General features: G+C 36.9%; 1 protein-coding gene across 1 annotated transcript in view; it reads left to right on the forward strand.

Annotated features, from left to right (window-relative positions):
- CATSPERE (catsper channel auxiliary subunit epsilon) overlaps positions 1-20,667 on the forward strand; it is a 251,287-nt gene that overhangs the window by 202,649 nt on the left and 27,971 nt on the right. The window contains exons 17-18 of the mRNA XM_065871636.1: positions 13,158-13,257; positions 18,969-19,055. Of these exons, the coding sequence (XP_065727708.1) occupies positions 13,158-13,257; positions 18,969-19,055 (187 nt within the window). The remainder of the gene's footprint in view (positions 1-13,157; positions 13,258-18,968; positions 19,056-20,667) is intronic.

A 20,667-nucleotide genomic window follows, 5' to 3' on the forward strand; every position in this document is an offset into this window, starting at 1 on the left:
GGAATTTCAGTTTTGCAAGATGAAAAGATTATGTAGACAGATGGTCGTGATCATACAACGAAGTTTTATGCTTAATGCCACTGAACTGTATATTTAAAAATGGTTAAAATGCTAATTTTTACACTGTGCATATTTTTCATGATAAAAAAATCTGGTGAGAGGAGATCAAGATGGTGGAGTAAAAGGGCATGGACTCTCCCTCTGCCCCCACCCCATGAACACATTGAAAATACAGCTACATGTGGAAAATTTTCACTGAAAACTAACTGAAGACTGGCAGAAAGACTCCTATACAACCTAGGCTGTCAGAAAGATCCATGCAGAATTGGGTAGGAAGGGAAGAAAAGTGATCAGGTCAGGACCTGTGAACCTGGGAGGGGATTCAGAGGAGAAAGGAGGTTACATGGATGAAGATCCTCCCTAGGGAGTGAGCAGTTCAAACCACCTATTGGGTGTCCGAGCCCTGGTGTCTAACACTGTGAAGACGAGCCCCCTTGGCTGGTTGGAAGGCCAGTAGGACTAACAGAAGGACTGTAGGAAGCCTGAACTCCACTCATGAGGAGCACACACTTGCTTGCTCCTGAAGCAGGGTGGAGAGGGTGGATTGAGACTGCACAGGTGGCTGGCTGGTTTCCCATGACGTCCCAGCGCACATCCTAGCCTGAGCCAAATGACCACTTGAGTCCTGCTTGTTTCATGACACAATTCCACACCTTAGCTAGGATGGCAGCGGCCAAAGGGAGGCTCATCTGTGAGGGACAAAGGAGGTTCGGACTCAAAGCAGTGTCTGAGTGGAGTGGGGGCAGCCATTACTGGCACTTTCACAGGCATCACATTGGAAGCAGTCCAGGTGTCTGACCCCAGCCAGACCACCACAGCCTGTACCCTGACACATGCCGAACATCCATGCCAACCCCTCTTATTCCAGCACTGCTTCCCTCTGGGATGAAGGTTCCAGTTCTGGGAGGCGGGAGAGCACACACTTAAAGGGAACAGAGCCCGCTCAGACCCAAACTTCAGGGCTTCTGCTTCAGCAACTTGGGACTCGACCCCTCCCTTTATAGGGTGGTGATGGTCACAGAGCAGAGGAGAAGCCCTGGCTGACACCTGGCTCTGGCCCTACCATCTCCAGTCCCACTTCCTACCAAGGTGATGGTTGCCAATACACCCTGCGAAAAGATAGGACTTGTGTTCACTTCAGATCTAGCTCTCCCACCAAAGCCACTGGGCACATGCACACTGTATAAGGATGCTCTCATAAAGGGACACCCCTTCAAGACCGCAATAGGTAACTGTTTCATCTAATTTCATACACACAGAGAGAGTTGAGCAAAATGAGAATACAGAGGAATTTGTTTCAATTGAAAGAGCAACAGAAAACCCCTGAAAAAACAACCAGTGAAAAAGCAGTAAACAATTTACCAGATAAAGAGTTAAAGCATTAGTAATAAGAATGCTAACTGAATTAGGAAAAAGAATAGATGAACACAGTGAGAGTTTTAACAAAGAACTAGAATATGAAAAAGAACCAGTCAGAACTGAAGAATATGATAACTGAAATGAAAAACACAGTAGAAGGAATGAACAGCAGACTAGGTGATATAGAAGAATGTGGAAAACATAGGCAGAACACTCTATGACATAAATCACAGCAAGATCCTTTTTGACCCACCTCCTAGAGAAATGGAAATAAAAACAAAAATAAACAAATGGGACCTAATGAAACTTCAAAGCTTTTGCACAGCAAAGGAAACCATAAAGAAGACCAAAAGACAGCCCTGAGAATGGGAGAAAATATTTGCAAATGAAGCAACTGACAAGGGATTAATCGTCAAAATTTACAAGCAGCTCATGCAGCTCAATGTCAAGAAAACAAACAACCCAATCCAAAAATGGGCAGAAGACCTAAATAGACATTTCTCCAAAGAAGATATACAGATTGCCAACAAACACATGAAAGAATGCTCAGCATCATTAATCATTAGAGAAATGCAAATAAAACTACAATGAGATATCATCTCACACCAGTCAGAATGGCCATCATCAAAAAGTCTACAAACAATAAATGCTGGAGAGGGTGTGGAGGTAAGGGAACACTCTTGCACTGTTGGTGGGAATGTGAATTGGTACAGCCACTATGGAGATTGTTTAAAAAACTACAAATAGAACTACCATATGACCCAGCAATCCCACTACTGGGCATATACCCTGAGAAAACCATAATTCAAAGAGTCATGTACCAAAATGTTCATTTCAGCTCTATTTACAATAGCCAGGAGATTGAAACAACCTAAGTGTCCATCATCGGATGAATGGATAAAGAAGATGTGGCACATATATACAATGGAATATTACTCAGCCATAAAAAGAAACAAAATTAATTTATTTGTAGTGAGGTGGATGGACCTAGAGTTTGTCATACAGAGTGAAGTAAGTCAGAAAGAGAAAGACAAACACCATATGCTAACACATATATATGGAATCTAAGAAAACAAAAAATGTCATGAAGAACCTAGGGGTAAGATGGGAATAAAGACACAGACCTACTAGAGAATGGACTTGAGGATATGGGGAGGGAGAAGGGTAAGCTGTGACAAAGTGAGAGAGTGGTATGGACATATATACACTACCAAACGTAAAATAGATAGCTAGTGGGAAGCAGCCACATAGCACAGGGAGATCAGCTGGGTGCTTTGTGACCACCTAGATGGGTGGGATAGGGAGGGTGGGAGGGAGGGAGATGCAAGAGGGAAGAGATATGGGAACATGTGTATATGTATAACTGATTCACTTTGTTATAAAGCAGAAACTAACACACCATTGTAAAGCAATTATACTCCAATAAAGATGTAAAAAAAAAGAAGAAGAAGAAGAATGCATAAGTGATCTGGAAGATAGAATAATAGAAATCACCCAATCAGAAGAGCAAAAAGAAAAAAAAAATTAGAACAGTTTTAAGGTATCTTTGAGACAGCATCAAGCATATCAACATGCACATTATAAGGGTCCCAGAAGGAGAAGAGAGAGAGAAGAGGGTTGAAAATGTATTTGAAGAAATATGGCTGAAAAATTCCCAAACCTGAAGAAGGAAACAGATATCCAGGTTCAGAAAGCACAGAGGGTCCCAAACAAAATAAACTCAAACAGACCCAGACTGAGACATATCATAATTAAAATAACAAAGGTTAAAAATAAAGAGAGAATTCTAAAGGTAGCAAGAGAAAAACAAAAAGTCATATACAAGGGAACACTCATAAGGCTATCAGCTGATATTTCTGCAGAAACTTTGCAGGCCAGAAGGGAGTGGCATGATCTATACAAAGTGCTGAAAGGGAAAAATCTTCAATCTAGGATACTTTGCCCATCATGATTATTATTTAGAATTGAAGGAGAGATAAAGAACTTCTCAGACTAGCAAAAAGTAAAAAAGTTCATTAATACTAAATCTACCCTAAAAGAAATGTTAAAAAGTCTTCTCTAAGTGGAATAGAATAGGCTATAACAAGAAGAAAGAATCTATAGGAAAGGGAAAGAAGGAAGAATCTATAGTAAAGGCAAATATATAGTAAAGGCTGAGGATCAACCACTGAAATAAGCTAGTATGAAGATTAAAAAACAAAAAAATGTAAAATCAACTATAACTACAATAATCAGTAAAGGGATAAACATGAAGATACAAAATATGACATCAAAACCAAAAATGTGGTGGAAGGGAGTAAAAAATGTAGATCTTTTAGATTGTGCTTGAACTTAAAGGACTACCTGTTTAAAACAGATGTAGTTATAGGTCAATATGTTGGAACCTCATGGCAACCACAAATCAGAAACATATACTGGATACACGGAAACTAGAGAAAAAGTTTGACAATCATCAAATCACAAGGGAAGAAACTAAAAGAACAGAGAAGAACTACAAAACAACCATAAAACAAGTAACAAAACCACATTAATACATACCTATCAATAACTACTTTAAATGTCAATGGACTAAATGCACTAATCAAAAGACATAGGTTGGTGATTGGATTAAAAAACGAGACCCATCTATATGCTGCTTATAAGACACGCACTTCAGAACTAAAGACACACACAAACTGAAAATGATGGAATGGTAAAAGATACTTCATGCAAATGGAAACAACAAGAAAGCAGGGATAGCAATACTTATATCAGACAAAATAGACTTTAAAACAAGGTCTATAATAAAAGACAAAGAAAGGCATTATATAATGATAAAGGAATCAATACAAGAAGAGAATGTTACATTCGTTAACATACATACACCTAATATAGGAGCACCTAGATATATCAGGCAAATATTAACAGACATAAAGGGAGAAATTGACAATAATACAATAAAAGTAGGGGACTTTAACACCCCACTTACATCAATGGACAAATCACCAGACAGAAAATCAATAAGGCAACAGTGGTCTTAAATGACACAATAGACCAATTGGACTTAATAGATATCTACAGGACATTCCATTCAAAACCAGCAGAATACACATTCTATTCAACTGCACATGGAATGTTGTCAAGAATAGATCACATGCTAGGCCAAAAAACAAGTCTCAACAAATTTAGAAGGACAGAAATTATATCAAGCATTTTTTTCTGACCACAACAGTATGAAACTAGAAATCAATCACAGGAAGAAAAACGGGAAAAGCACAAACACATGGAGACTAAACAACACACAACTAAAAAAACCAATAAGTCAATGAAAAAAATCAAAGAGGAAATCAAAAAATACTTGAGACAAATGAAAATAGAAACACAACTTTCCCAAATCTATGGGATGCAGCAAAAGCAGTTCTAAGAGGGAAGTTTATAGCAATACAAGCCTACCTCAAGAAATAAGAAAAATCTCAAATAAACAACCTAACCTATCACCTAAAGGAATTAGAAAAAGAGGAACAAACAAAGCCCAAAATAAGCAGAAGCAAAAATGTAATAAAGATCAGAGAGAAAATAAATAAAATAGAGACCAAGAAAAAATAGAAAAGATCAATAAAAGCAAGAGCTTGTTTTTGGAAAACATAAACAAACTTAATGAACCTTTAGCCAGGCTCATCTAGAAGAAAAGAGAGTACCCAAATAAAATAAGAAATTAAGGAGACGAAACAACAACCAATATCACAGAGATACAAAAAATCATAAGAGAATACTATGAACAGTTATATGCCAACAAATTGTACAACCTAGAAGAAATGGACAAATTTGTAGAAACATACAACCTTCCATGATTGGATCAGGAAGAAATATACAATCAATCTGAACCAACTTATCACTAGTAGTGAAATTGAATTTTTAATTAAAAAAACTCCCAGGACACAAAAGTCTAGGACTGAAGAGCTTCACAGGGGAATTCTACCAAACACAAAAAGAAGAGTTAATATCTATCCTTTTCAAACTATTCCAAAAAATTGGAACACACCCAAATTCATTCTTCATGGCCATGATTACCCTGATACCACCCCAGACAAAGACACCACAAAAAAGAGAATTACAGGCCAATATCTATGATGAATTTAGATGCAAAAATCCTCAACAAAATATTAGCAAAACGAATTCAACAATATATAAAATGATAAAGTGTGACTTATTCCAGGGATGCAAGAATTGTTCAGTATTCACAAATCAATCAATGTGAAACACCACATTAACAAAAGGGAGGATAAAGGTCACATAATCATCTCAATAGGCTCAGAGAAAGCATTTGACAAAATTCAACATCCATTCATGATAAAAACTCTCATCAAAGTGGGTATAGGGGGAACATATTTGAAAATAATAAAGGCCATTTATGACAAGCCCAGAGCTAACATCACACTCAATGAAAGCCTTTCCTCTAAAATCAGGAACAAAGCAAAGATTCCTACTCTCAACACTTCTATTTAACATGGTATTGGAAGTCCTAGCCATAACAATCAGACAAGGAAAAGAAACAAAAAGCATCAAATTGGAAGAAATAAAACTATTACTATTTGCAGATGACACGATACTATATGTAGAAAATCCTAATGTCTCCACCAAAAAAAGCTATTAGAACTAATTAATGAATTCAGTGAATTCAGTAAAGTTGCAGGGTACAAGATTAATATATAGAAATCTGTTATTTTTCTATATACTAATAATGAGCTATCAGAAAGAAAAAGCAAGAAAACAATCAAGTTTTAAATTATATCAAAAAGAATAAAATACCTAGGAATAAACTTAACCAAGGAGGTGAAAGACCTATACTCTGAAACCTATAAAACATTGATGAAGGAAATTGAGGATGATACAAAGAAATGGAAAGATATCCTGTGTTCTTGGACTGGAAGAAGTAATATTAAAATGTTCATACTACCCAAAGCAATCTACATATTTAATGCAATCCTTGTCAAAATACCTATGACATTTTTCACAGAACTAGAACAAATCACCCTAAAATTTATATGGAACCACAAAAGACCCTGAATAATAGCCAAAGCAATCTTGAGAAAAATGAACAAATCTAGAAGGATCACACTCTCTCACTTAAGACTATACTACAGAGCTATAGTAATCAAAACAGCATGGTACTGGCACAAAAACAGATATATAGGTCAATGAAACAGGATAGAGAGCCCAGAAATAAACCCACACACTTATGGTCAATTAATCTATGACAAAGGAGCCAAGCAAATGAAGAAAAGACAGTCTCTTCAAGAAGTGGTGCTGAGAAAACTGGACAGCTACATGCAAAAGAATGAAATTAGAATATTTCCTCACACCATATACATCAATAAAATCAAAATGGATTAGAGACCTAAAAGTAGGACTGAACCATAAAAATTCTAGAAGATAACATAGGCAGAACACTCTTTGACATGAATAGTAGCAATATTTTTTTGGATATGTCTCCTAAGGAAAAAGAAACAAAAGCAAAAATAAACATATGGGGTCTAATTCAAACTTAAAAGCTTTTGCACAGCAAAGGAAACCACTGACAAAACAAAACTACAACCTACAGAATGGGAGAAAATATTTGCAAATGATATGACCAATAGGGGGTTAGTATCCAAAATATATAAAAAATTCATACAACTCAATATCCAAAAAACAAACCACATTAAAAACTGGGCAGAAGATCTGAATAGACATTTTTCCAAAGAACACATACAGATGGTAAACAGGCACATGAAAATATGCTCAACATTGCTAATTATTAGAGAAATGCAAATCAAAGCCACAATGAAATACCACCTTACACCTGTCAGAATGCCTACCATCAGGAAGTCTACAAATAATAAATGTTGGTGAGGATGTGGAGAGAAGGGAACATTTGTACATTGTGGCTGGAATGTAAATTGGTGCATCCATTATGGAAAACAGTACAGAGTTTCCTCAAAAAACTAAAACTAGACTACCATATGATCCAGCAATTCCACTGGTGGACATATATCCAAAGAAAATGAAAACACTGATTTGAAAAGATACATGCATCCCAATGTTTATAGCAGTATTATTTATAATAACCAAGATATGGAAGCAACCTAAGTGTCCATTAACAAATGATAATGAAAAAGTGTTATACACACACACACACACACACACACACACACACACACACACACAATGGAATATTACTTAGCCATAAAAAAGAATGAAATTCTGTCATTTGCAACAGCATGGATGGACCCAGAAAATATTATTCCTAGTGAAATAAGTCAGAGAGAGAAAGGCAAATACTCTATGTTATCACTTATATGTAGAATCTAAAAAATAAAAGAAACAAATGTATATAACAAAAGAGAGATACAGATATAGAAAACAAAAACTTGTGTTTTTCAGTGAAGGGGGAAAAGGGGAGAGGCAAGATAGGGGTATGGGATTAAGAGACACAAACTACTATGTATAAAATAAATAAGGAACAAGGATATATTGTACAGCACAGGGAGTACAGCCATTACTTTGTAATAACTTTAAATGGAGCTATTTAAATAATCTATAAAATCATAGATTAATCTACAAGATTATTTAGATTAATAGTTAGTTAAATAATCTCTAAAAATATTGAAATATTACCTCACACCTGTCAGAATGGCTATCATCAAAAAGTCTACAAATGATAAATGTTGGTGAGGATGTAGAGAGAAGGGAAGTTTTGTACACTGTTGGTGGAATGTAAATTGGTGCATCCACTATGGAAAGCACTACGGAGGTTCCTCAAAAAACTAAACTACCATATGATCCAGCAATTATGTTGTGCACCTGAAACTAATATAATACAGTAAGTCCCCTACATACGAACCTTCAAGTTACGAACTTTCAAAGATGCGAACGTGCGTTCACATGTCCAGTCACGTAAGTTAGTTCACATGTCTGGTGTACTTTGTCATGTGTGTGCATCCTCTACAAGTGGTTGTGCTTTTGTGTACTTTACTGTGCAGTACTGTGTAGAACACCATAGTACAGTATCTTTATTTCAAGCCCAGGATTCCGGAAGCAAGTGTAAAACCAGCAGTGATGTAGCTGGTACTACTGTACTTTTCAAGGTACTTTACTGTAAGATTAAAACTGTTTTCTTATTTTTTGTGTTTCTTTGCTTTTATGTATTATTTGTGTGAAAAGTATTATAAACCTATTACAGTACAGTACTACATAGCCAATTGTGTTAGTTGGATACCTAGGCTAACTTTGTTGGACTTACAAACAAATTGGACTTACGAACTCACTCTCAGAACGGAACAGGTTCATATGTAGGGAACTTAACTGTATTGTAAATCGACTATACTTCAATTTTTAAAAATCTGCAGTGGAAGACACCATAAACAAAGTAAAAAAGACAGGTGGTTGAAATGTTTATTTATGGTATCTTTTAAGTACAGATTTTTTTTAATTGTGGTGAAATATATATAAGGTAAAATACAGTGAACATTTGGATGAATACCCTGTGTAGTTAGACAATGGAATGCCAAATAGCAGTTAAAATGAATGAACTAGGTTGCTTGTAAGGGGGAATCAAATGATCAGCCGTGAAGTTCAGGTTGGATAGGGAAGGAAGAGAGACGAGAAAGGACCTGCTGATGAGGAAAACAGAGATCAAGAGACTGGAAATTTCTATGGCTTTATTTCAAAACCTAATATTGAGTGGAAAAAAAAAATCACCAAAAGATGTTCACAGTATAATATCATGTATGTATATTTTCAAACCCATAAATCAATACGATATATGATTTGTGGATACATTTACATATAAGTAAAGTATAAAACCAGGATGGAAATGATAAGTAATAATTTTCACATTTTTCTCTGTGTTCTTCTGCATATATGAAATATTTCCTAATTTAAAAAAATAAGTGCCTAAGCTACAGGCACAAGGTCCATGAAGAAAACTGGGGAAGTAAAATCAAGTGCCCACGTGGCGAAGTTAAAAGGACAATTCATCCTCTGAGACTTGGAGGGAAGGAGTAAAAATAAATGCAGAAAGTGACTGGTTTGGAAATAGGAATGTAGGAGTTGAGAAAGGTCATGTCTGATAGCCTTGATTTACTTACATGAAGTAGGAAGGAGGGCCACCTGTAAACTGAGAGAAGGGAGGGGTTGAGGAGGGTCTTTGAGGAAAATGTCAAAGGTCACTGAGGGTACTATGAGAAGGGGCTGGCTAAGGGCCAGTAAAAAGATTACTGGACAACACCAAAGGCACAACTGAGGTAAGATACCGTGAGTGGGTCCAATCCTCACACACAGTGAATGTCTGAAGTAGCACATGCACAGATGAAGAAGTCATAGATACCATCGAATGTTTAGCTTAGATATTACGTGCAAGGGGAGGAACAGTTAAGTGCATCCAGGATGCTAGTGAGAGAGCAGGTCCGATGATCAAGCATGAGATTGGGCTGATTGGGGAAAGAAGAGCAGCTAGAAAGGAACTTCTGTGTAGCAGGAAAGCAGACAGGAAACAGAGGACTGGAAGTACCTATGAGGTCAAGGGGCAGGTGAGAGGATGTGAAAGATGGAAGATGTTGGGGTCAGAAAGTGGACTTTTGAAGCAGCACTACTTTGGACTATTGTGACAGTACTTTTCCCTAAGGGTAACTTTTTGTATCTCTGCAACAAGGAATCGCTTGATAAAGCTTGTTGCCTCCAATTCTTCTAGAATAATCGATTGAATAGTTGAGGTTAACTACAGAGGGACAGTCAGATCAATAAGGCTCAGTGTTCAATTCAACTGAACTATAGCAATACATAGTTGATAACCCGGTGTTCAATTAGGTATTTATCAGAGGCAAATTTGGGTGCTAATTAATTAAGCCTTGAGAAAACAGGCAGACATGGGTAGTCACTAGGAAATTAGTGTGTGGACTAGGTCTCTAAATTATAATAAATGCCTTACCTTTGTAGAGAATGGCTCAGGAACAAGGTTGGGCAGAATTTTACAGACAAAACAATAATAGATTCACTATCAAACATTAATAAGAATAAAGCAAGTCCTGGGAGTATGATCCACCTAGGAATATGTCATCCCAGCTGCCTCTTTGCTTTCTTAATTCCCATGACAACCCATCCTAAACCAGAATTTGGTGCTACAGAAGCAACCCAGAGGAAAGAGTGGGACATAATTGCTCTACTGTGATGCAGGAAGTTCAGTAACAGGTAATAGGGGTGATTTAGAGCTACTCAAGATTTGTTTTAATCAGATATGGTAAGACACACAGACGTGGAAATGACTGTCATGAAGGAAGGTATATATTGTAAATACCAATCCCGAGAAACAGGAGGCACAGCACACCATTTAGGGCCTCAGAAGGAAGCACCAGGGTCTGTCAGGAGACAGAGGAAGTGAGGGGAAAACAGAGGTAAGAGTCTTTATTGTGTTTTGTGTGGGAAGGAATGGATGAGACAGGGTAAGCAGGTTTAGGATTGGCTATTTTGAGTAATTTCAGTGGGCTCTGGGTGTAAATACTGTCTTATTGTCTAGTACCTGATCTTGGGCAGGTAGATAGTGACCCAGTGTGACAACCCATAAAGGAGGTGGCTGGGGGTATGGGCTCTGGATTGGTTGGTTTGCATATGAAAGGCATTCCTAGGAGAGATGTTTACTATCTCTAGGAGTTAACCCTGGGAGGGCATCCCTCCAAGGTAAGCAAGGCCCTAGATATTAAAGCATCACATTACAGAAAGTAAAAGACAAGGTTAATACAATGGGCTATCTAGAGTGACCACACAGGACTGAAAACATATGTGTCTAATGGATCAACAGAGATCTCTCCTTGCCAATTCCCAAAGTGGAACTGCAATAGCAGAGAAGTTACAAATTGTAGGGAGAAGTTACAAAATGTAGTAACATTCATGAATCTCTCAGGTTTAATTAGTATTATATCTCACATTAATGAAGTTTAATGAAAATAAGCCATGCTTACACAGGCAAGTATTTTGACCCCATATTCTCAATGAAATACATAGAACATCAAAGATCATTATAAACCCAGAAAGTATGTCATGCAATTTATGCTTATTGCCACTAGATGACACTGTAGCTTATTGCTTTTGTGATTGTCAAAAGATGCCTGCTCAGAGTTCAGTTAAGATCTTTTTTATTTAAATAAAACATAGGGCTTTGCTAGTTTTTATTAATTCAAGAATCTGATGGCATTCAGAAGATGCGGTCAAACATGCTGCACCTTCCAAAGCTCCTAGAATTAGAGCTTTGCCCAAATCCCTGAAACTGCATAGAAAATTGCGTGCGTGCCCACACACATGTGCATTTTCCTGTGGGGAGGGTCCAGAGCTCTCATTAGAGTTTAGAGTTCTCTGTAACCCCCATCACATGCCAAGAAAGAAGTCAAGAACCAATCCCCACTTAACTACACCTGAGTTCATCTCTATAACTTCTAAAAACTAATTAAAGATAGAAACAAAATAACTTCTCAGATAACACTTTCTGACACTTAAAGATGTTTTCTTCTCAATTTGTGAGAAAGGAACAAAAACTGTTTTTTATGACCATGGGTGGATAGTAGTGAGTTACAGCCGACCTGCAAAGCTAGACAGAATGACTACAAAGTCAGGCAGAGATCTGGGCAGTGAGTAAGGGGTCACTGTGAAGCATCCGCTGTTTTTTTACGAATAGACACAGAGATGTGAAGCAAGAAAATATATCAGACACTGAGGCAAACTGCCTGAGACCAAGGTCCTAAGTGAAATTTCCATCCAAGGGGTGTGGGGGACAATTTCATTTGGAAAAATGGGCAATAACTGATGGAGAAGAAAGGCATGTAACCATTTTTAAAACAGTCAAGCTCTGGTATTCAAAGGTATGACTTTATCAGTAACTGACTTTAGCTTTTTTCTCAAGGCCCTATTTTCATATGGTAGCAGAAAAAATCATAACAATTTGAAGGAATACATCTCTTTTAAAACTTACTGAGTTTGGGGTAAATATTGTAAGCTCAGTGGGGCTTATGTCTCCAGTCCTGACATCAGGGGAGTGGGCACCCTGTCCATGTTGGACTGTCTGCTGGTGGTGTCTGCTGTTGGTGGAAGTCATCATGCATTCTCTGAGCAGGGGTTGTGCATGACTATAGCTCCAAGGAGCTTATGACTGTTTCTGCTTCTCAACCACACCTCAACTCTTACTGAAGCTGCTGATCTTCTAACACTTAGCCACATCTTCCAGCTGGTTCCTCCAGAGAGATCTGTACCTTCTCAGTTCTAATCATAGTAGTTCTGTGCTTTAATTCTCTGGTACATAATAGGCACCCAAAGAGTATTTGCTGATTAAGTAACACCAAGGAACCCTTGCTTTGCCCTTCCTCCATTCATCGTTCCCTTCCATCTTTCTCTCTGCTACCAGCCATGACAGCATGGCCTCACCTACTCACCTTATCAATACATGGTTCCTATCAAACTGAAGAAAACTTATGGTTCCAACTGTTAAAAAAGTGAAAATTTTCTACTTCATTACTATGGGATTTATTTTGAGAGCTGAAGGAAACCTATACTGTAAGTAGTTATTATTTTGCAGATAAGAAAGTCGAGGCTTCAAGAGTTTACGTAACTTCTCCAGGGTCACAAAGCTAAGTGATAAAGACAGGATTCAAACCTAAGTACATCTGTCTTGACAGCTGGAGCTTTTAGCCCTTCTGCACTTAAACTATTAATTTTGTGTTCGCTGTCTCTTTCAGATACAATGACAGTGGCTATGTTGAAGATGTTGAAGTAAATTTCATAGTGTGGGAAATACATGGCAGGGATGACTATAGCTTTAACAACACTATGAAGAAGGTATGACATTTTGGATTTAAATAGAATTTAGCATGCAATTAGACAAGTTCTTCCATTTTAAATCTATATATAAATTATCTAAGGAAAACAAAACCAGTCAGCTGTAGGTAGGAAAAATAAATATGACCTCTATATTGAATTCTATGACTATGAAAATTCATTTATGAAAAAAGAAATCACTGTCCTATAGAATGGACTTAAAGGGGTCAGAAAAGATAATGTTTATAGTAGCATGATGCAATTATTGATTAATATTTTATTTTCTCTCCACATTGTATTTAATGTTTGATTATTTATGGGCCTGCATTTCACTCTCAGACATATATCACATTTGTGCTAAATCAAATGGACACACTCTAGGCTTCATCTCACTTTGACTTCTTTGCAGCATTTGACCCACTGACCGTGGCTTCACTGTCCCCCACACTCTCCTGGTTTTCCTTCATCTTCCATGACTGGTCATTCTCAGCCTCCACAGTGAATCCCCTTTATCCTTCCTTTTCACTTTGCAGGCCACAGCAGAAAGGCCTTCCTACTCCAAATCACCACAGTTCACTCCCATCTCTTCTACGTGGGGTTTTTTGCCCTTGAGGGCCTCCCATCATGATGGAGCCTCTCTAGAAGTTACCAGCATTGGTTCCTGAGATTTGTCAGAGATCTCATACAAAACCAGGGATGACTCCTTCCAAAGTAACTTTCTCATCTACCAGAGACCTTCATTCTCCAAGAAGTAGAACCTACATGGGTGACAACAAAGAGACCTGAATCCCACCTGCTACTCCCCTCCACATTACTGCAATTATGTGACCAAACAAATCCATCACATCACACATTCCTGCCTCATTCACAACTAAGTCGGACCATGTGACTGATTCTTATCACTGGAGTATGAGCAGAAGTGATATGTGTCCAGGATGAAGTACTTAAGAACTTCACATGCACCTCCATGCTTCCCATCTTCCTTCACCTGTCAATATATTACAGCAACGATTAAAGATGGAGTAGATGTGAACTGGATGAAGGGGATAAGGGACTTCAAGAAGCCACTAGATTTTTAAAAGTCTGAGTTTTTAATCTACTTTTTTTTTTTTTTATAAATTTATTTATTTATTTTTGGCAGTGTTGGGTCGTCGTTTCTGTGCGAGGGCTTTCTCTAGTTGCGGCGAGCGGGGTCCACTCTTCATCGCGGTGCACGGTGTGTGGGCCTTTCACTGTCTCGGCCTCTCTTGTTGCGGAGCACAGGCTCCAGACGCGCAGGCTCAGTAGTTGTGGCTCACGGGCCCAGTTGCTCCGCGGCATGTGGGATCTTCCCAGACCAGGGCTCGAACCCGTGTTCCCTGCATTGGCAGGCAGGTTCTCAACCACGAGCGCCACCAGGGAAGCCCCTAATCTACTTTTTTGAGGAGAGTCATCCATAGGAGCCATTTAACCAGGGACATCTGCATTGGATTATGTGTGATCAAGAATTAAAATTTAATGTGTAAAACCCCTGAGGGTTGGAGTTTTTATTGCAGCAAAGCCGACCAGTATAGCTCCTCCTATTAAAATTACATTTAAATGCAAACATTTCAGTCTCTGGACCCTTTAGCTCTCTCTTTCCCACTATTCCTCTGCCTCTTTTTCTCACACAATCTAGATATCTACTTTTTCTCACACAATCTAGATCTCTCTAGATATCTAGAGAAACCCTCTGCATCTCCCATTTTTCTTCTCTTCATTGCCTATCTAACTTAAACTCCACAGTTCGGTCCTTCAGCTATTGTCTTCCCAATGCCTACATGTCACTTTCCCCAATATTGTTCTTGTTTAGTGTTACGCAACTTTAAACATTAATCTTTCTGCCTTATCCATGCCTATATCTGAGCTACTAATCACTTCTAGAAAAAAAATTAAAATTGCAATAACTGGAAGTATGAACTCAACTATTGGGAGTGATCACTGAAAAGAGAATCAGCCATCTAGAAGAGAGGTCAGAGGGAAATATCCAGAATTACACGTAGAGAGATAAACTGATTTAAAATATAGAAAAGGAACATAAAGGAGATCCAAAGCTAAGATCTAAGAACTGGAGTCCTAAAAAAAGAGAAGAGAGAGTGTTGGTCAGAAGCAACATTTTCCAAAAGTGATGAAAGACATCAAGGCACAGAAAAAGTAATCTGCATCCAAAAACATCACAGTAAAATTTCCAAAATCAAAAATCTTTAAAGTATTCAGAGCAAAAAAGATAACTTACCTTCAAAAAAGTAACTATAAGATTTAAAGCTTATTTCTCAATAGAAACAATAAAAACCAGAAGTCTTTGAAGAAAAATATTTTTAAGTTACTGAAAGAAAATAATTCCCAAACCTAAAATTCTGAATACAATAGAAATAGCATTTTAAAAAATGAAAGTGAACAACAGATAATGTCTTACAAGGTACATGAAATTAAAAGAGGAAAAAATTTTAAGAAAGAAATGAAGGATGAAATAAAAATGATTGGAGAGAAAGTGACAAATATTGAGGATAGGCAAAGAATAACCGGAATTCCTGAAAAAGGAGAACCAAGGCAAAGGAACAAAACAAATACTAATAATTCAACAAAACACAACCACCCCCCACCGAAAAAATATTTCAAACTTCTTATTGAAAGAGCATACCATATACTTCAGAATATCAAATCAGAATAGCCAACCCATGTTGGGCATATAGGCAAAAAAGCAAGAAATTTATAAGGAAAATTAAATTATCATCAGACATTTTATAGCAGTGTTGTATGACAGGAGAAAGTGGAGTCAAATATTTAAGATACTAAAGGAAAATAAATACAAGCCAAGGATTTTACATCCAGCAAAACTGATTGCACTGTAAATGGCACAAACTGCTATCAGTATGTAGAAAGCTGTGATAATATTGTTTCCAGGAGCCCTTCCTGAGTAATTTACTAAGTAAGAAGCTTCAGAAAATCAAAAATACTAAAGAGATATCAACATAAGGACTAGGAGGAAGCATTATAATATAATATATAGTTACTTACAAGACTAAAACAAAATGAGGGTTAAATGGGTTAGAATGTAATATATAATGGGTGTATTCTCTGACAATGTAGATCTAGTACAATTATAAAATATGATAGGAGAATGTGAAGAGCATATACAAGGGAAAAGTATAAGTGTTTTCAGTAATCATGACATTGGTGATAATATTTTTATTGTTTTTCTAAAGTTTTGAGGTGTATAATGTGAGATAAAACAAGTGTGTAATAATGACATTTTCTAATACCACCATTCCTCACCAAGTGTTTTGTTGTAAAAGCAAGAAGATACATATGTTAAGATAGAAGAAGTTAGACAAAAATCTTGAATTCGAATAGGACTCAATATGAACTCATGAGGTATTGGATATTGCTCTGGATATAAATTTATTAATCAAATAGAGAGATAGATAAAATTTTCCTATTCTGACCGTTAAAAATCTTAGAAACATACAAATCAGTAGCTGAAAGTATACTTAGTAGCCAGATTGTTGTTTTGAAATACCTTTTCCCACTAAGCGTACTGGGCATTCTTAGATAAATTGCTGATTCCACGCCTGAAGGAAGAAATGTACAAGATGAGCCTAGAATAGTTTGGCATACCCAATAGCAAGGAAGCATCAAGGACGGCTAGAGGCATTTAAAAGTGAGCACAGCTCGGGTTTCCCTGGTGGCGCAGTGGTTAAGAATCCGCCTGCCAATGCAAGGCACATGGGTTCGAGCTCTCGTCTGGGAAGCTCCCACATGCCGCGGAGCAACTAATTCTCTGTGCCACAGCTACTGAGCCTGCGTTCTAGAGCCCGTGAGCCACAGCTACTGAGCCTGCATGCCTAGAGCCTGTGCTCCACAACACAGAGAAGCCACCGCAATGAGAAGCCCGCACACCACAACGAACAGTAGCCCCCACTCACCACAACTCGAGAAAACCTGCAGGTAACAACAAAGACCCAACACAGCCAAAAATAAACTAAATTAATTAAAAATAAATAAATAAAAGTAATCATAAATCAACATCAAGAGGTTTCTACTGGCCAAAGATGGGACAGTTTGAGCTTCCTGGAGAATAATTATTGCAATGGAGTAAAACTCATTAAATATATTAAATCGAGGAATTCATGATTTTTTTAAAAATCACCTTTACAGAATGATAGGAAACCAATTCCTTATTTTGAAAACTGGTAAATAAAGAGAAACAAATATTTATCCTATTTTCTTCAAATGAACTCTACCAATGGACAAACAAACAGTAGATGAGGGGAAGCATCTCTTTATAAAATTATTCCAGTTGACAAATGAAAAAATAGAATTGAAATATCACCATTTTATAATCCAAATAATAGAGGTTATTATAAACAAATTTATATCAACAAATTTGGCAATGGACAAATGCCTTGAAAAATACACCAAAATTTCTTATATTCCCCCCTCCAAAAAATAGAAAACTCTAATCTCAGATGGCTTTCCTGATGAAGTCTACCAAATATTTAAGAAAAATTTTACTTCAGCCTTATAAAAACTCTTCCAGAGTATAAGGGTGGGAGGAAACACTTTCAACTCATTTTGTGAATCCAGGAGGACTTGATGAGGACCTTAAGAGAAGAGAATGATGAGCCAATCTGACTCATAACCATAGATACAAAACACCTGAACAAAATTCTAGCAAATCAAATACAGCAACTTATTAAAAAATAATCCAGGGCTTCCCTGGTGGCCCAGTGGTTAAGAAGCCACCTGCCAATGCGGGGTCACAGGTTCGAGCCCTGGCCCGGGAAGATCCCACATGTCACGGGGCGGCTAAGCCTGTGAGCCACAACTACTGAGCCTGCGCTCTAGAGCCCACGAGCCACAACTACTGAAGCCCGTGTGCCTAGAGCCCGTGCTCCGTAACAAGAGAAGCCACGACAGTAAGTCTGCGCACTCCAAGGAAAAGTAGCCCCCACTCGCCGCAACTAGAGAAAGCCCATGCACAGCAACAAAGACCCAACACAGCCAAAAATAATAATAATAATCCATCCAGGCCAAGTTTTCTTTATTTCATAAATTAAGCATTGGGGATATTTGAAAATCAAAGTAATCCACTATATTAACAGCATAAATAAGAAAAGGCATAAGATTATTGCAACAGTTGATGAAAAGTCATCTGATTAAAAAGTTATCACCCATACATAACACTATTTTTTAAATAAATCTTGGAAAATTATAAATAAATGGTAACTTCCTTAACCTAATAAAATGTCAATACAAAAAACCTGTATAAAACATCATACTTAATGGTGAAAATGTGAAAGCCTTCCCTCTGAAATCAGGAATGAAACAAGGAAGCATGTTCTAACCATTTCTATACAACATTGTTCTTGATGTCTGTAATAAGGTAAACAATACAAATAAATTAAAAGTGTAAGGATTGGAAAGGAAGAAATGAAACATATTCACAGATAACATGGTTGTTCATCTGAAACAAAGTTAATAAGTGAGTTTAAGAAGTTCTCTCTGTACAAGGTCAATATACAAAAGTCCATTGTTTTTCTGTATATCAACAAACATTTAAATAATTTAAAAATTAGATATATAATTTTCAGCAGCACTAAACTATATTAAATACTTAGAAATAAATTGATATGTAAAACATATATATATATATATATATATATATATATATATATATATAAAACCTTTCTATATATAAAACCTTTTGACAGAGTGGCTGTTTGCACGAAGCTCAGACATGGAAGTCAATGACTGAGCTTAACAAGCGCCTCCCGTTAGAAGAAGCCTGGGGACCTGAGGTAAGAAAAATATTACCTTGCAAATTGTTTATTTATAATAACTAACTTGGCGTTTTAGTATTAAGTGCTTAATGGAAACACTTTGGGTTTAAATTTGATTTTGTAAATCAAATCCAATTTTTCTATTGGATTGTATTATGATTTCCAAAATGCTTCATCTTAATTCTATTTGATCTTCTGTTGCCCCTGCATTACTAACAATTTTGTTTTAATTTTCTCTTCTGAAAATCTGTTTGCAGATTATTAAATATCTGACAAACATGTTAAAGCATTGAGACTGAGTCTTTCTAAAGAATACCTGAAGTTTCAATCTTGTGTAACTAAAACATCATTTCTGAATGTCAGTTATCAATCCTATACTGTTTTCAAGTGAATTTTCTTAAATTGAAATTAATTTATGTTGTTTGGCAAATCAAATCATATCTCATGAATAAAATGTGACATATAAGGTACTTCAGCCTGTAAAATGTAAACCCTACAATAAGAATGTTATTTTGCTTCTACGTCAGAACCTATACATGTCAAGATAGAGATATATACAAACAATATGTATCTCCCTCTGTATTCCCAACTCCAAACCACCCATTTTCCATCCACCACTCCCTATCTTCCTAGTAACATTATTCTAGGAGCTTTACTCCAACAATCCTTTGAACAATTCTTCCAGCTCAACATAACCTTCAATTCATTGATCCTACCACCCTCACCCCACCCCCGGTTCTCTTCTCCCTCCTTATCCAGCTTAAATTCCACAGTCAATAGTCATATCACTCTATTAATATGACCCTCAATTCTTTTGCCCCCCCATACTTCTTTATGTTTGCATAGTTAAATCACAACCTTAGTTAAGTTCAACTGTCCACCTTAACACCTGACTGTGGCCAGAGAAAAACATACCCATGCTGACTTGGTTCACTTTCATCTCATGATTAAAACGGTCCCATAATACTGCCCAACAAATATTTCTTTACCTCATTCTCTCTTCCCCTCTCATAAATAGTTATTGCATGCTTTCTCCTCTTCCCCCATCCTCGTTCTTATCTAATGAACTTGCTTTCTACTTTATCAACAAAATTATGGTAGTTATTAGACCTGGGGCAAGACCCTTCTATCTAATTTTATTTAAAGAAGCACATATTTTAGAATGTGCAACATGTTGCCATATTGTTTTTAATATTTTGACAACTAAAATTCCTTATAACTAGTTTCCCTTGTAACGCAACCTATTTTATGTTATTATTTTTAAAAACATTATTCTGAGAGGGGCCCATAGTAGTCCATAGGCTTCACCAGATTGCCAAAGGGGTCCATATAAAAATAAAATACAACTTTATATATATTTTAAAATCTATTTTTATATATTTATACACACTCACTATGACATTATGAGCCCCTGATATAGGTATAAAAAGAAAAGTACTAAATCTTGGGTCATTTCAGTATTTAGAGATGGGGGAAATGAGGAGAGGCAAAGGAGGTGAAAAAGGAATAATCCAAGAAGCAAGAGATGATCCAGGCAAGTATGATGTTTTGGACCTCATGTAAAGCAAGTCTCACCAGAAGGAGGGAGGGATCAAGTGTGTTAAATTCACTACTAGGATAGGTCAACTAT

This window comes from Phocoena phocoena, chromosome 1 (genome assembly GCF_963924675.1).
Source record: "Phocoena phocoena chromosome 1, mPhoPho1.1, whole genome shotgun sequence".
Taxonomy (NCBI): domain Eukaryota; kingdom Metazoa; phylum Chordata; class Mammalia; order Artiodactyla; family Phocoenidae; genus Phocoena; species Phocoena phocoena.